The 16,535-nt window shown below is 39.3% G+C and overlaps 2 protein-coding genes, 1 long non-coding RNA gene and 2 other non-coding genes across 5 annotated transcripts; 1 reads left to right on the forward strand and 4 right to left on the reverse strand.

Moving 5' to 3' along the window:
• The first annotated feature begins 188 nt into the window (after nt 1-188).
• On the forward strand, nt 189-4,754 carry LOC130139142 (uncharacterized). The gene is made up of 10 exons (XM_056315539.1): nt 189-456; nt 1,514-1,591; nt 1,875-1,946; nt 2,063-2,139; nt 2,235-2,337; nt 2,597-2,650; nt 2,770-2,832; nt 3,557-3,634; nt 4,172-4,249; nt 4,455-4,754. Exons 1-10 carry the CDS (start codon nt 337-339, stop codon nt 4,602-4,604), a joined length of 873 nt encoding a protein of 290 aa, XP_056171514.1. The 5' UTR covers nt 189-336; the 3' UTR covers nt 4,605-4,754.
• A 1,410-nt stretch (nt 4,755-6,164) lies between these two features.
• LOC115680065 (small nucleolar RNA R11/Z151) lies at nt 6,165-6,252 on the reverse strand. The gene has a single exon (XR_004005579.1). It is a non-coding gene; the product is annotated as a small nucleolar RNA R11/Z151 (small nucleolar RNA).
• Nucleotides 6,253-6,345: 93 nt separating this feature from the next.
• Nucleotides 6,346-6,451, reverse strand: LOC115680080 (small nucleolar RNA Z157/R69/R10). The gene has a single exon (XR_004005593.1). It is a non-coding gene; the product is annotated as a small nucleolar RNA Z157/R69/R10 (small nucleolar RNA).
• A 3,214-nt stretch (nt 6,452-9,665) lies between these two features.
• Nucleotides 9,666-11,965, reverse strand: LOC130139143 (uncharacterized). The gene is made up of 5 exons (XR_008817365.1): nt 11,878-11,965; nt 11,760-11,799; nt 10,907-11,015; nt 10,742-10,798; nt 9,666-9,951 (listed from the first exon to the last, which is right to left on the reverse strand). It is a non-coding gene; the product is annotated as an uncharacterized LOC130139143 (long non-coding RNA).
• Nucleotides 11,966-12,911: 946 nt separating this feature from the next.
• On the reverse strand, nt 12,912-14,737 carry LOC115680034 (peroxidase 3-like). The gene is made up of 4 exons (XM_030603781.2): nt 14,434-14,737; nt 14,054-14,245; nt 13,700-13,862; nt 12,912-13,554 (listed from the first exon to the last, which is right to left on the reverse strand). The coding sequence occupies exons 1-4, from the start codon at nt 14,647-14,649 to the stop codon at nt 13,142-13,144; spliced, it is 984 nt and encodes a 327-aa protein (XP_030459641.1). The 5' UTR covers nt 14,650-14,737; the 3' UTR covers nt 12,912-13,141.
• Nucleotides 14,738-16,535: the final 1,798 nt, after the last annotated feature.

Here is a 16,535-nt window from a genome sequence, read left to right on the forward strand (position 1 = left end):
CTAGGGTGTTTCGTTGCTGTTCTAAGTGATGTTCTAAGTGATGGGAGCATCTACGATACTGGTTTTAACGATTGATACTCAGAAATCAACGTGAGAGATAGCTTATTTAGGGTGTAATTCATTCTCGGTGCATTTATTTCCAAGGAAATGTAGCATAATATTCTTTTGAGTGTCAACCGTATTGATTTCCTAACCATATCGATTTCCTACATTAGAGGAGGCATAAGAATCGAAAAGTCATTTTAACTCACATATATCCTTCTGGATCTCACTTTTGTTATTCATTAGCTTGAGGGTTCTCCCGGACGTGAGTTTCGCTTAGCAGATGAAGAAGCAATGAAGTGTGACCTTGAAGATGAAGAAGCAATGAAGTGTGACCGCAAGGTTATCCGGGAGTTTCTTGAAGAAGGAATGAAGTATGACCTCAAGGTTATAGAGGATGATCGCCTACAACAAGTATTGCCTTCTTTTCTCTTTCTTCTCTGAGGTGTTTGGTTGCTGTTCTAAGTGATGGCTGTAGAGTGTAATTTCTGGTTTATCGGCTTCAACAATTGATACTCATAAATCAAATATGAGATGCTTATTATGTAATAGTTAGGGTTAATTCCAAAAAAAAGCACCAACTTTAGGTCGAGGGACAATTCTGGCCCGAACTTTTTTTTGTTCCATAAAAAAGCACCAACTTTAGGTCAAGGGACAATTCTGGCCCGAACTTTTTTTTGTCCCATAAAAAAGCACCAACTTTAGGTCGAGGGACAATTCTGGCCCGAACTTTTTTTTGTCTTGTAAAAAAGCACAAACTTTCATTTAAATCTCAAATTTGGCCCCCCATTGACTTTCTGTCTGAAGTTACCCTTGTTTGAGAAAAAAAGTTATGGTGGTGAGCCTGACGAATCTCTTCCATGGCGTCTGTTGACGGACGGTGGTCTACAGCTTCAGATTACGACAAAACGACGAAGTTTGGCAAAAAAGATTCAATCTGGAGATATTTTTGACTTGCCGGTGAAGTGAAGGAGACGAACAGTTTCACCGTTATTCTTCAAGCTGTGGTTCAGAGAATAAGACAATGAATAATGCTTTAAATCCAGTCAGCAAGTCACGTGGATTTATTGCTAAGGTGGAATAGTCAAGTTGAAAAATCAATGGTTTTAAGTCAATAAGGGCCAGATTTGGGATTTAAGTGAAAGTTGGTGCTTTTTTACGAGACAAAAAAAAGTTCGAGCCAGAATTGCCCTTCGACCTAAAGTTGGTGCTTTTTTACGGGACAAAAAAAAGTTCGGGCCATAATTGTCCCTCGACCTAAAGTTGATGCTTTTTTATGGAACAAAAAAAAGTTCGGGCCAAAATTGTCCCTCGACCTAAAGTTGATGCTTTTTTTTGGAATTAACCCGTAATAGTTAGGGGTGTAATTCATTTTCAATGCATTTATTTCAAAGGAAATGGAGCACAGTCGATTTCCTACTGGCTGAGAATCCAAAAGTCAATTTAACTCACATATATCTCTGGATCTTAGGTTGCTAATGAGCTTGACGTCACTGCCGGATATGAGTTTCATATAGCAGATGGAGAAGAGCATGATTACAGACCAGAAGTATTGCCTTCTTTTCCCTTCTTTCTCTAAGGTGTTCTGGTGCTGTTCTAAGTGATGGCGGTTGAAATTCATTCTCCATGCATTTTTTTCCAAGGAAATGCAGAACAATATCCTTTTGAGCAGTTGATTTCAATCCATAAGTCTTGCATTTTTAGTAGTTGATCGACTTTTATCTTGAATTGCAGTTTTTAGATGCTCCAGATATACAAAGCATTATTTATCTGTTTACTTTAGTTTACTTTAGATCGTGCTCTTTAAATTCCATTGCTTCTCTCTTCTCTAGGTTCTCGTATCGATAGGTATATCACCCTGGGAATGGGCAAAGCTGAAGGCTTCAAGACATTTGTATGAAGTGGTAAGATTTATTGCATTAGATCTCATTGAAAATATTGCTTGTGCTTCTTGCATGTGGTATGATGGACCATCAGAGAGAAGTCATTACGTGGTATTTCTGGTTTTCTGCATTAGCAGACGTCTCAGGACGAGGTGGACCGTTTTTATCAAGAAATGAGCAAGGAAGTGGAGACACTTCTTCATGAGCGAGATCAGTGAGTAGTCTCTTTGAGGATGGCACCAGAGTCAAGACTATGTTGCTTTCCATTTTTCATTTTGCAGTTTTAGTTACTTTAACATCCGGTTGTAGGAGTATGCTACCTGAGGAACTCTCCAGGAGCGTAGTGGTCACGTGTGTGTCCGATGGTGGGACATGCGACGTGTTCGTGCTCCAGACGAAACAGAGGTCTCAAGTGAGTGTTGTGAAGGCTCGAGTTCTAAATTTTGGATTCGGAATGAATTCTGACGATTGTTTGGGAGAGGAAAATGAAGGGAAATGGAAATGAGACTCGGAAAATTGAGTTCTTGCATTTGGGCTTGATGATCTGTTTGGTTGCCCACAAAATGTGGCAGTGAAAGAGAATCGCATTCATCGACCCTAATTTGTCACGGCATAATCTGTGCACATTTAATGTTTGTGCCATAAATGTAATGATATGGCTTTGGTTGCAGGAATCATGTAGAGAAATAGAAGTAAAATCCATGATGACTTATGTGCTACCACAGGTGTTTTTCTATTCATGCTAATTGAGGATGGATCATGTTGTCGGGGTTTCACATTGTGCATTGTTTTATGCTTTAGAACGACCTTGTGTTCCTTGATTGGGGTTCCTGTTTGAGTGCAGGTGGTATCTGTGCGGCACCCTGGTAATCCGCATGAAGGACTGACGTTGCACCGGAATTATAAGGTGTCTTATATGAATGTTTATCGCAGTCTTTGGGCTTGTTTCTTTACAAATTTATTCTCACAAATCTGCATGGGAGGCTTCATTGGGTCAGTGTTCCTTCCCCAAGCAAAAAGTTTGGTGACACTCACAAGCATTGACGAATTAGTGGATGATGATAGCTGTTAATAGTTTGTGTGATACTTGTTTTGTTTTGACTCTAGAACTGCCTTCACAATATCTTACTTTTTTATCCCATAGATTTTCTAGCTTAATCTTGTAATTCTAATTCACATCTTGTTGGTTTTCCTTCTGAAGAAGAACCAGAATATCGAGCATTATACTCGAGGAGAAGAGTATTGTGACATATATTTTGCGGCAAATTTTTGTCATGGAAGTGAATGTCTTCAGTGTACATTAAATGCTCTTTTGATCAGTATCATTTAATACAAATCTAAAGGATCAATTTGATTTCATCTCCATCTATGGGTGGTTTCTAGTGGTCAATCCAACCGGTATCCTTTACGACCAGCCGTGTGCCAAGGCATTTTTTTTTTTTTTTGCAATATGTTTCCAGTTTTGATTGCTATAACTTATATATGAGGTGTCTGGGTTAGACCAACTTTTATGTCAGCATTAGTCTGTTTGCTATATCCTTTATGTGGTGTCTAGTTTAGAACAACTTTTATGTCAGCATTAGTGTGTTTGCTATATCCTTTGGGATCTCACTTCTGTTATTTATAATTAGGTTGTTAATAAGCTTGAGGTCTCTCCCGGACAGGAGTCTCGTGTAGCATTTAAAGAAGCAATGAAGTATGGTGGCAAGGTAATACCGGGTGGTCGCCTAGAACTAGTATTGCCTTCTTTTCCCTTCCTTCTCTAAGTTGTTCAGTTGCTGTTCTAAGTGATGGCCGTAGAGAGCGTATATCGGCTTCAACGATTGATACTCATAAATCAATGTGAGAGATGCTTATTACGTGATAGTTAGGGAGTAACTCATTCTCCATGCATTTATTTGCAAGGAAATGTAGCACAATATCCTTTTGAGCAGCAGAGACCACTTCACTCACAAGACCAACCATGTCGATTTCCTACACTGGAGGATGGCTTAGAATCCAAAAGTCAATTCAACTCACTTATGTTGTTGCTAGTACTTGATGGACTTTTATGGACATTGTGAATCTTCATGGATGATTACCATATTTGACTTCTATATGGATTATCCTTTGTCACGATCTTGAATTGCAGTTTTTAGATGCTCCAGATATACTAAGCATTATTTATCGGTTTACTTTAGTTCGTGCTCTTTAAATTCCATTGCTTCTCTCTTCTCTAGCATGACTTTGCTCTATGACTGCCACAGGTTACCCTCCTAAGGACGTGGGTAATGCAACCCTGGGAAAAGATAATGTTCATTGTTGCATCACTTTTGTGTTTCAAGGTAAGATTTATTGCGTTAGATCTCAAAGAAAATGTTGCGAGTGCTTCTTGCATGTGGTATAGTGGACCATCGGAGAGAAGTCATTCCACGTTGCATGTGTCGGTTAGTTTTAACAATTGATGGTTTATAAATGCTAAATCGTGTCTTGATCTTTTCTTTTTCTGCATTTGATGTTTATGTTAACTTGTGTTGTTGCTTTTGTTAGGAATTGTTATTTCTGGAAGTTCCTTCGAAAAAGCTGGCCATTTCTACCGTTAGAATGCTCTCGGCATTGTGTGTCGCAGTTTCTGGGGTGGTCACCCTGTCCGGTATCTACTTTGGATGGAAGATCCGTTGGATAACCTTTGGGGACTGATTTACATGTGACAACATAATTTACATGGATATAGCACAATGGAAATTGCGTATAATCAATCTTTTTTAGTGATTTTTATTCGTGGCGCATGTAATTTTCGTAACAAGTTGTAAAGCTTCTGTTACTCAAGGTAGATTGTTGCATGTCACACTTGAGTAGGACGCGTCAATAAATTTTTTTAAGTGGGTTTGCAGTACTTGTTTTCTCATCTAGAAGTCAAAGGTTGCGTTTCCGTATTTGATGCCTGTGCTGCTGCAGAATTGATTGAATGAGATGGGGAAAGATTAGGAAGGTAGAATATTATGGGAGAATCCTTGTTGAAGTTTCAAATTAGAGCAAGTGGTATTCAAAGGAGGATTGCCAAGATTAGGGATAGTGACTAGACTTGCTCAATGGACGATGTGTCTTAGTAGTGGGTGCATATTGCGGCATGGTGGATCGATACTAGTAGATCGATTGTGGCTTGTCAGCATGTTAGGACCTCTTAAGCTCACCGTGTCAGCAGCTAAGAAAGCAATTTCATTCTTAGGTCGCTCATCCTTAAAACCTACATACGAAGAAAAGTACAAACTCTTTCATTGATGGGCAGGCCTGTAAAATGGTTGTTAGGCTACACAGCTTGTTCGACAATTGCATCTCCCAAGAAAACCAACTCCTAGTTGGGTTTGCTCCAACTTAGAACGGCCTACTTCAAACGGGGACTTATTTAAGAAATGTGAATCAAAATGCCCCTAATGTCAAATCCAATATTCGATAAATTTAAATTTCGAAGTTTGATAAAGATCGGAGACCATGTCCATCTGATTTAGTATCCATAGTAATTCTTGATGTGATTGGCATTCCTATTTTGAACTTGTAATGTGATCTACCTTCATCCGCTCAAAACTAATCGGTATGCCATGGTAATCTACCTAGATGATAATTTGCAGCACCTTAGGCTCTGTTTGTTTTACGAAAAATGAATGATTTCAAAAAATATTTTCTAAAAAATTCATTTTTTGCGAAACAAAATGTATCATTTAGTTCTCTCATAAACGCGGCTAAAATGTCCAAGATTTACAGCTTCCTAGTCCCCAGATACAATTGCACATGAAACCTCCTCTCGGTCGTAACGCATAGACGAGCACATCGGCTAAAGTGTTCTCAAGCCCTTAGATTACATTTCACCATTAAGGCTAAAAAAGAAAAGCTTGCAACTTTGATTGTGCCATCTCAAGTGATCATCGAATTTCTAATTTTGAAATTGCTTCGACTATTGTTTCTCTCAAATGGGAACTTCCGCTTGCAAACGTAGCTTGTCACCATCCTTGGGGAAGTATAGTATAACCATTCTGTTCCAAATCATGGCAAAATTCTTAACGTTGCTCAGTGGAAGAAGAAGTCATTTATTGAAAGAAATGGGCTCAAGGAGTGTGATTCACTGCCCCCATCGACACCCTCAGCGAGTGCCTTCCCCTCATCACTGCATCTCTATCCCACCCAAAAGAATCGATCTTGTCTTCGAAAAGAATAGACTATGAAGAAATCGCTGTTGAAAAATTGATACTTCAAGAATTACAAGGGCTTCAGTGTGTGTAACAATCAGATCATTGATGATGAGACTCGCCGAAATCCACTAAGATAAATATTGATTCAACATCACAAGCCCATCTCAACACCAAAAGCAAAATCACAATAGAATACGACTTATGCCAAAATGCGATAATGAAGGAATCGATTCAATTTAGTCATGGAGAGTGGAGTGAGCGCTCAGGCAGCCAAGGGTTAGCCTTCAACTACTAAGGAGTGAAAGCCACCATGTATCAGAAACTCTAGTCCACATACTATTGCATCATCAGTGCATTCACGCCCAGAGATTTAGGATCCATTTGTTTCGCGGGAAACGAATAATTGAAAAAATATTTTCCAAAAAGTGATCGATTGAGTCACTTACAGGAATGAATGACAAAATATATTTTCACCGTTCACGGAATCGTTTTGTCGCGACCTAAAATTCCTCTCAGGCTAATGGATTGTTAAGGCTAAGCCTAACTCGGGCCCTCCCAAGCCCTACCAATTCGCAACTTAGGGTTTAAGTTTTTAATATGCAAAAGTTTTTATGCTCGGAGTCGCCACTAATCAATTTATGGTAGGTTGATTAGAAACCTAAATAAAACATAGGGAGATATGTTTTATTCCTACGAACCAGAGATTCTAAGCCCGGGGACTTGATTACGCTAGATCTGATATAACGCCCTTTCGGTACCTTTTCTTTTCAAAAATGTTTTGGCAGGCAGTTTGGATCCATTTCAACTTAGTTACTAACATGTGAGGTGTTCATGCGAGTGCGCAAACCACCAATTTAACACCCAGAAAGTATTAAATAAATTGCAAGTTTGGAAGAATTACTTACCTGGAAGCAACGTAAGCATCTGCATTGTTAGCTAGAAAATCACATTGACACCCTAATATGATTTCTAATTAACAAGCAATTCACTCAATTTCTTTTTTTTGGATTTTCACTTATTTAAATGAAATCTAGCCTATATGCAATGACATGCGATTAATGCAACCTAGCATGCAAACTATATGTTGTGCGACGACGTGACCTATTTCTAATGACAGGACGAATGATTATTTTTTATATTTTCTCAATTTAAATTCGGAATAATAAAAATGCCTAAATTAACATGCAAACTATGATGACTTAATCTACCCTAGCATGATTTCTTTTTAGGATTTTTGTTAAAATTCGAACTAATGAATAACCTGAATAATCTATTAAGATTAGAATATTACTTAATTTAAACTAGGAAATAGATCATCTCAAGTCCTAATTTAAATTAAATAACTACTCTATCTTCTAGATATATTTAGGATTCCTAGACATGCAAAAACTCTAATTCAAATCTAATTAATATTTTTTTTGAATTTTCTGTTTATTTGAAAAAGGAAAGCAATTAAATAAACAATGATAGCAACCACATTCAAAACATCCACGCGATCCGCCATATTTGTTTCAAACTCGGATTAGGCACAAAAATCAAACTATCGGTCATATCTATAGGGTTATAGATATCGACGGAAAGCCGATTATTCAAATTTGGAAAGCGGATAAAAATCATTATCGTACCCAAGTGGTAATGGATAGGATAATAATTTTTCGTATCGCCGCGTATCGAACCTTAGGGATAAGGTCGGATAGTCGTCCAGATACGTTGCTAAATTAGGAAGTTTTCCTAATTTTGAATATTTAAAAATATTGTGGATATATAGAACATTATCCTAAGATATCTAAATATCCACATGATATTCACGAAATATTCAAACACCCATATTAGGAAATTAAGTATTCTGAAAATATCGGATAATATTGAATTACCTAATTTGCAGATAACTTCCAAATTCGAATTGTGGATCGGGATCGGGCTTTGCAGATCGAGACGGTGGCGGCGACGGCAACTGCGGGCGTGACGGCGGTCGGGAGTGGCTCGGCTAGGCTCCGAGCTTACGATGGATCGCGAGTGGCGATACCGACGATTGATGGTTGACGCTCGATTGGAATCGCGGCTGGATGGTTCACGAACTTGCCGAAAAAATAAACCTTTGAGCTTGGAGATCACGGTTGAGCCACCAAGTCAGTATGCGAATCCCTTCGTGGCTTTATTTGTCTGAGCTTCCACTGAAGACTTGATACTTTGACCAGGCAATCGACTTTGACTACCACTATATCTCAAAAGAAATCAAAAGGTGGCGTCTTCTGCATGTGATGACGACGAGGCCACGGGACTCGCTGCAGGGAACGTCGTGGCTTCGCTTTGAGGCTGTGAGAGCATCGAACCGAGGAAGAACAGGACGTGATCTGCGGCAGCAGGGGCTACGTGGGCTGCAGCGTCAGTTTTCGTGGTGCTCACAATGCAGGGAACAGAGCAGCGCGGAAAGGCTTCTATTAACCTGCAAACACACAGAACTTCGCCAAACAGGGAATTGTCATGGACCGGTGCTAAGTTGGACTGATCGGAACAAGTCGCAGGATGCACTTCGAGGACGCCGAGATAGGCCTATGAACACCAGGTTTTCGTCAGGACACATAGGAAGATGTAGCAAGACTGATCCGTCGCCAGGCTCCGAGGAAGGACAGCGACGATAGCTGGTAGTCGTGAAAACCAGCTCCGTGATGGTGATAAACAGCACGACCTAGAGATGGACTTGTGGATTGCTCTTCGTATTTTCTTCCTCCTCCTTGTGCTCTCTCTAAAAATCTGATTTCTGAAATTATGAAAGCTCCCCTTTAAAATCCTGACCTAATGATGTATATATAACACTAATCTAGGTCAATTAGATGGGCTCTCTAGTCCTAATGGGCTTAGGCTTGGGCTTAGATTTTAATTTAATTTAAATGGGCTGAATTAATTAAGGATAATGGGTTGAATTAAACTCAAATTAAAACAACCGAGCCCGTTTGACTTGTAATTCCCGGCCCTTGCATTCCAAGCGAGCCGAGTCCCATTCGATGAAATTTAAGCTCGTTCGTCACCGCCGGTCCGATGCAAAATGCAATTAATCTAAAATGAATTTAAACTATATGTTATGCAACCTAAATATTTTTGTTTAGGAGTTAAAAATTAAATCCCTAATTTTCTATACAAATTACGACTAAATGATACGCCAAAATTTAGGTGTCAACACGTTTAAACATAAACTGTTGTCGATAATGAAAACATTTTTCATTGGTTAATTATTTCAAAAGATCATTTTTGAAAAAATGTTTTCCAAATCATTCATTTTTTATTAAACAAACGGAACCTTAATTATACGAGAGTGGTTGACCCAATGACTATTTCCATACTTTTACTTTTGCAATTCACATATCTACAAGCAAAATCCCTTGTTAAAAAGTCCAAATTGTCCCAACTCGCAAAGTCATTTTAGGATTTTGCTTGGGTTTTGGGTGATTTGGTTAATGTTGGTTTTGAGCATTTTGGATTGATGCGAGAATTTAGAACTTGCGATGGGTATTTCTGGAAAGGAAAAAGAGGCGTTAATAGAAACAGTAAGAATAATAGATGTGAATACACCAAATGGTCTCCAAAAGTCAATATCACTTATGCGCTTTGATGAATTCTTTGATCTTCGATGTAAACTCGAATATCTGATCATGTCAAAATACCAGGCAAAGGGGGAGAAACAATCTTACAAAAGAAATAGATTCCTAATAGACATGATGCATCATGGAATGCAAGAAAAAGGTAGACTTGCTGCTTCCTACCTTCTGCACTCTTTCTTTCCTTTGTGCCACTGACCTTCAAACTCCAGAATGTTAGAGGATGGAGTATTTGGCCTCTCGAAGCTGCTATTCCAGGTACATCTTCATATTGAATAAACGCACACAAGGTCAGCATGTCACTTCTCTGAAAAAGCTAGATTTTTACTACATTGGAACGGCCAAAGCTGACGAGCATGAACAAATTACTTGAAAACGGCTATTCTCTTTTTTTTTTGTTTTGAATGATAAAAGAGGTTAAATTCTTCCTACTAACTCAACAATTTAGCATTTTCCTCTTCCATCACCTGCTCATATTCACCTCCAACTATGTCAAAACATTTGAAAAGAAAATAAAATTCTCCTCAAATCCTTGACAATGGTAGGAACCCAATAGTAATCATCAAAACAAATTTTCATCAAAACAAATTTTCTAATTGTGGCAATTTGATTGTTAGCAGTTATTAAAGCTATGAAACACATAAGAAAAGGAGCAACATATATATATATATATATGTGTGTGTGTGTGTGCGCGCGCACGCGCGGGCGCGGGTGTTTGTATTTATGTATGTACTGTTATTGTCTTTCAGAAGACGACTAATAAAAAGGCATTGGAGGAAGACAACCTCCACAAAAATAGTAAAAAAAAAATAATCATATCATTATGAAAAGCAAACTCAACAATAGTAGTTAAAAAGAACCATCATGGCGCAAAAGACTCAATGAAAACAATCATATCAATATGGAAAGCAAAAAATTTCGGAAGTGGTCAAAAAGGATCATCATGCCGTATGAGAATCAATGAAGACAATCATATCATTATGGAAAGCAAAATCTACCAAAAGTGGTAATATATATAAAACAAAAGAAGCATCCCTGTAACCAACAAACTCACCTCTTGCTGATGATTGTGGTGTTCCAGCATGCTGATAGCTAACCTTACCCGCTTTAACTACATATCCAGTTCCACGATCAAACAAGCATGACACCCTTCGAGGAACACACTTAAGAAATATTTCTAAACTAAGTAAGACTAGAATATCAAAAGGATTTTGCTAACCTGCTTCGGAAGGGCATACTTGGATTGGGGTGACATAGATTTCCCTCCTCTTTCTCTATCTTCAATTCCTCTGGAAGCGTCACTTTGACCATCCAAATGCTGCTTCTTTCTGTTTGTCACAGCAGTTTATGAATGAACTCAAATATGAGTACATTAAAGAAAAACCACATTGCCCAATTTTTATGCAAATCAAAGAAGGTTATAGCAACGTTATTACAGAAGAAGAGATACAGATATGGAGCGTAGTTTATTAACCAGGAAACCCACGGTGACCTCTTGCATTTTTTTCTTGGGGAATACCTTCTCCGAGGAGAATAGGTTTTGCTAGTTTTATCCCTCAAATCACCACCTCGATAACCCTTCTACCTATGGTAAGAAAATCATTTCAAGAGTGAGATACAGTATTATCAAATCATCTAGGTTTGATGACCTACAAGTCATAGTGAAGCAAAGCTTAGCATCATAGTCAACAATATCAATAACACAATAATGAATAGAAAAAGTGCTTCCATGATATGCCGAGGGACCATATCAACCAGCGATCTCATAGAACAGACCGTTATAAAAGACCCATCTGGTGATATATCATCAAGACAACCCTTGAAATGTCAAAGCAGAATAGGTCTTTAAGAATAGTTGACGATCCTCTTCTTCGTGTTCAGCAACAAGCTACACGAAAGAATTCTGGAGGTTAAAACGAATGTGAGATGTGGGTGGGAGATTCTGGCAATAGAAGAAGAGGGGGTAGAGAGGAGAGAGCAAGCTGAGTGGAGTGAGGCAAGTTGGGCAATTCATGAACCGGGTTAAGGTGTAGTGAAGAAGTGCGAATGAGTTGCCGTTTCTGGATTTCTACCTTGAATCCTCCATTTATGGACATATTTTTCCTTCATTGCCTGTGTTAGTGATAAAGTGATAAATTAGCAAAATGAGAACCCTGATGACTTAGAATCAAGAAGACAATGGATTCTTACACCGAGAAGGTACGTTTGATACTAAGTTGCAACTTTCTGAATTTTTAGCTTTTTCCCTGCCTGCTCTCGAATGTCTTCTCCCTCTCAGCCAGCCCAAGAGGAAGAGATGGAAAAGGGCAGAACTTGGTTTTAGCTACGGATTGGGCTTGAATTCTTGGGTCCAGTGCAAAGCTTGGATCGGGCTTAGAATTTATCCAATTCGGTACTACGAATTGGGTCGCACGTTAGGCCAGTTTAAACGAAACTGATAACCCGGATTATGTTTTATTCAATGCGAACATGCTCCTCCTAAACATAGATGTCTCTAAAATCTAAATGTAGAAAAATGCAGTAAAGAATGTAAATGCAAGACTATGCAGTATCGTCATTTTAGTTTAGAGGTCAAATCCCGTTGTCATTGACAAATTCGATCCATAATTTTCTTACGAAATGCAGGAGAAGTTTTTGCAAATACCATTCGCATATCTTTGTACAAAACGTGTAAGCTCCTTAGGATCTTGCCTGGGGTTTGAGCGGTGATTGATGTAGGTTTTGAGTGTTTTGGATGAGTGCGAGAAATTAGAATTTGGGGATGGACATATTAAAAAGGGATAGTGATACAAACAATCCCTGAATTTTGGCCAATGTGCAATGTCGTTTCGGAACTTTTAATTTGTCCAATATAGTTCATGAACTTTAGCCTAATGTTCAATGTGATCTTTAAAGTTTTAATTTGTTCAATGTGGTCCCTGAACTTTGGGTACGTGTTCAATATCGTCCCTGAACTATATGAAAATGTTTGATATAGTCCAAACATTTTTATATAGTTTAGAAACTAAATTGAACTTATACCAACAGTTCAGGAATAACATTAAACAAATTAAAAGTTTAAGCACCAAATTGCACATTAGACCAAAGTTCAAGGATTATTTATGTCATTTTCCCCTTTCAAAAACAAAATGGCATAAGTAGGAACACGAGGTCAATAGATATGAACGTAAAGAGTGGTCTCCCAAAGTGAAATTGAGGTATGTAAGTAGTCATGGGATATAATGTGAGGTATGTTGTTGGTATATTTGCTAGTCATGCTCACATTGCGCCGAGGCATGCTTCCTTTCGGGCAAGCTTGATGTCACCATAGTAGAAGTGCCCTTGCTGTGAATTTTACTCTTTGTTATTCCTATGCAACCACTATCGGTTCATCACCCATAAATATTGATGACATTCCGCCAAAAACATGCAATATATTGAAGAAAAGAAAGAGCAAAGGTTATTCCCTTTTGTTTTAGCTATTCACCCGCGCACAATGCTTCCTTATCTCGCCCGCGGACCCGGTCTTCCCGTCGATCCGGCCCATCTTCTCCATTGCCAAGGCAAATTGAGCATAAAAGTTGTCAAGTGACCCTTGGAGGACTTGTGTGACGAAGAGCTCGGTAGCAGGACTGGTGGTGAGAGCAGAATCCGATTGTAAGAGGCCTCTCCTCTCGAGCACAAGTCTGTAATAGCTGAGGTCAAAGGTTCTGTGGCTGCCCGGGTCCATCTCCACAATGGTGTCGTCACTTGGGCTCCTGCACTTCTTGGCCTTGAGATTCGCTGCATACTCGCTGTCCAGGGACGGGTCTTGATCCCCGACGCCGGAGAAGTTGTATAGCCGGTTGCGGAAAGACGAGCAGTGAGATACACCAATCGTGTGAGCTCCTATGTTAGAACAAGTTACATCATCCACTACTAATTTAGCTCATGACCAACTTAATCACGTACTGAAAATGGATTTCGATGTCTCCCGATACTTATGGTTTTAGCTTATCAGTTAGTTTTATAGGTGGGTGATTCATGGCCTCACCGGTCAATAAAACTAAGTCTTTTGAATCAAGTCCTTGATTGGCAAAAAATGTTTGGAGAGCGGTGAGATTGCTGGTTGGAGGAGGGATGTTGCTCAGTGCTTCTGATGCCCTTGAAATAACTCCATCTCTTCTACCTGTGGGAACTCTCCAAAATGGACCTCCCTGTAATTTAATGCAAATCAGACACAGTTTTAGTCCGCATTCAATTTCAATGCTTTTTTTCACATACAAATTTGTTATTCATTCGATCGTCAGTGAAGGAAATAGTTTTCACATACGGTGTTAAGATCTAGACACACATGAACAATGGATATTTGTTATTACGGAAATAATTATTATGTGACTGTCCTTACGGCGGCCACAATTGCATCTCTTGCGACCAAAGCTATGATGTCTGCACAAGAGATGATTCCGGGGCATTCAGCTTCAACAAGGCTCTTCACTTGATCGATGAAGTCAAAGCCTCTCACGGTGAAATTTGGAGGAGAATCTTTCTCTGCTTGGTTGCTTGAAGTAGAGTTCAAAAGCAGCGAAGCATCACAACCCTGACGATGATAAAAAAAAGATGAGCTCAAATTTCTCAAAGCTAGCACGAGCTCGAAGCTAAGAAAACACGCGTCATTTCGAAATGGAGATACGCGCAATAAGTGATTCCTTCAAACTTCTCAAGCTTAATATAAGATAATAATGTGCATTCATGGGAGCCTAGAGACGAAACAGAATGAAAGCAAACCCTAACGAAGCAATCGTGAAAGTGCATCCTCAGTAGAGCGGCTGCTAAAGAAGGAGCATTGCGGATGTGATCTTCGACAAAGTCTCTCACAATACTTTCAGCTTCTGGGCAGCTCTTTGAATAATAACCCATCTCAAGTTGAGCTTGAATTGAGACAACAACAAACCCTAGAAAACCCAAAACAATCCCAATGCCCAAACCAAATAGTCTTCCCATCTTGCCTCAATACAAGCCCTTCTCCTTTAGCAAAACTCACTAGATTAAACGCGTTTTATGTGGAATTAACCCGAAAGGGCTTTGTTTGGCCCTCTAGATGACTAAGTGAAGAAGAAGCCATGCATGGTGGTAGACATTTATAGTGTTGGATATGCCATTATTGTTTTAAGGCACGAGAGATGAGAACCGTAATGATGCAAACGGTCTCATGATCAACCACCACATGCAATGAGTTGTTCACTGCTTTATGATTCTTTCGGTAATTTGAAGCAATTAAAAGAATTGATTCCTTGGCCCTCCAGAGTGATTGGGGCTGAATCAATAGCCGTGAAAGTAAGTATATTTCGTCAAGATTATTTTCCCAAGAAAGGTAATCTGTGCAAATAGAAGACAGAAAATGTTATACACTAAGATGGGAATATTAAGACATGGCAAATTGCTATGCCTCATTGAAGTTGGAGCCATGCATGCTCGACCAAATTTAATCATTTGTTATTCAATAATCGTACAACAAAGGGAAAACGTCATCTCTGGTCTCGTTTGGTTCAGCATTTGGAAGGGGTTTTTGGCCTCGAAAGCCTCTTGAGGAAATGCTGAACCGTTTGGTTCAGCATTTGGAAGTCCATTGACCAAATGCTAGCATTTGGAATGCTGAACCCAATTTTTTTGTCCCCAAACTACCCTCACTTATTTTGTCTTATTCCGATTTTGCCCCTCTTGTTACTGTTCATCTTCTTCGTGAGGCGGCCAGCGAGGAAGGCCAGCAAGGGCGGCTGATACCGGATCGGGCCGGCGAGGTCGCACAACCTAGGCGACGGCCACCAAAGGTCGAGCGACCCAAGCACCACCCGCCTAAGTTGCACGACCCAGGCGACGGCCGCCGGTAGAAGATCTGGCTAGGCGACAGCCACTGGCGCCAGATCTAACTAGCCGGCGGCCATAGGCCTTCGCCAGCTCCGACGAAAAGTAGGGTAGGTTTTTTTTTTTTAATAAAAAAGATAATTCCCAAAGCCCTTTTGCAAAAAAAAATTTACCAAACACTACTCTGGCCAAAGTAGCTTTACAAAGGATTTTTTACCAAACGTCATTTGCATTTCCCCAAGGGGCATTAACCTAAAAGTATTTGCATTCCCTAAGTAGAATTTGACAAGTTGAACCAAATGGCCCAGTCTATACTTCCATCACAACCCATTTCATGATTTCTTACTCCAATTCAACTACAAAAAATTTAAGTACAATAAACTAGCTAGACAGTGAAAATAGCATACAATCATCTTTGCAAATTGAGGGATACTGTCGCATCATCATTAGATAAACTATCCTTTGACAATTTGCGTGTTGGACACACAACTAGCCCTTACAAATTTTTGAAACTTGAGCTCATTTTGTCTGTTCAGAAACTACATAATTAAAATGGAGAAACAACATAATGTAAAGTGATAGCAAGTGGCACTGCACACAGGCTATCATAGAGTAAATTACGTGCCTAGAGTGGACACTTGTATTTAGGCCGAACAATGAATATACTTTCTCTCATGACTACAGAAAACAAAACAGTAGGCGGAGATTTTTCTTCTATTTCCCTCATCATGCACTAGGAATCATCTTGCATTTCTTGGTGTGCACTTTTAGTATAGATTATAGCTTTCAGGTTGATGTCATTTGTCTGCACAATTCATCTCTTTCCATTGGCACTCATGCAGTTGCAAATTTGTCCTGAGAACTGTCAATGAAAATGGATGACAAGTTAAACACGTCGCCAACAGCACAACTAATTTCACAACAGCAGCTTGTCGTCCTTGGGAATAGCATCTACCTCTATACGATTAAAAGTCGCGAAGTGATCCCGCACCAAACAAGAGACAACAGTCAATTTGAGAACTCAG

The sequence above is a fragment of the Syzygium oleosum genome, unplaced genomic scaffold, assembly GCF_021117445.2.
Source record: "Syzygium oleosum isolate NSW1041296 unplaced genomic scaffold, Sole_v2.1 Sole_v2.10, whole genome shotgun sequence".
NCBI classification, from domain to species: domain Eukaryota; kingdom Viridiplantae; phylum Streptophyta; class Magnoliopsida; order Myrtales; family Myrtaceae; genus Syzygium; species Syzygium oleosum.

What these genes read in the sequence shown, in the direction of transcription:
- LOC130139142 (XM_056315539.1), top strand. Translation starts at nt 337, where the DNA reads ATGAAGTGTGACCTTGAAGATGAAGAAGCAATGAAGTGTGACCGCAAG. An exon ending in AGGATGATCGCCTACAACAA is followed by an intron (nt 457 to 1,513) that starts GTATTGCCTTCT and finishes TCTGGATCTTAG; the next exon opens with GTTGCTAATGAGCTTGACGT. An exon ending in CTTCTTCATGAGCGAGATCA is followed by an intron (nt 2,140 to 2,234) that starts GTGAGTAGTCTC and finishes ATCCGGTTGTAG; the next exon opens with GAGTATGCTACCTGAGGAAC.
- LOC115680034 (XM_030603781.2), bottom strand. Translation starts at nt 14,649, where the DNA reads ATGGGAAGACTATTTGGTTTGGGCATTGGGATTGTTTTGGGTTTTCTA. An exon ending in TTCACGATTGCTTCGTTAGG is followed by an intron (nt 14,246 to 14,433) that starts GTTTGCTTTCAT and finishes TATCATCGTCAG; the next exon opens with GGTTGTGATGCTTCGCTGCT. An exon ending in AGACTTAGTTTTATTGACCG is followed by an intron (nt 13,555 to 13,699) that starts GTGAGGCCATGA and finishes GTTCTAACATAG; the next exon opens with GAGCTCACACGATTGGTGTA.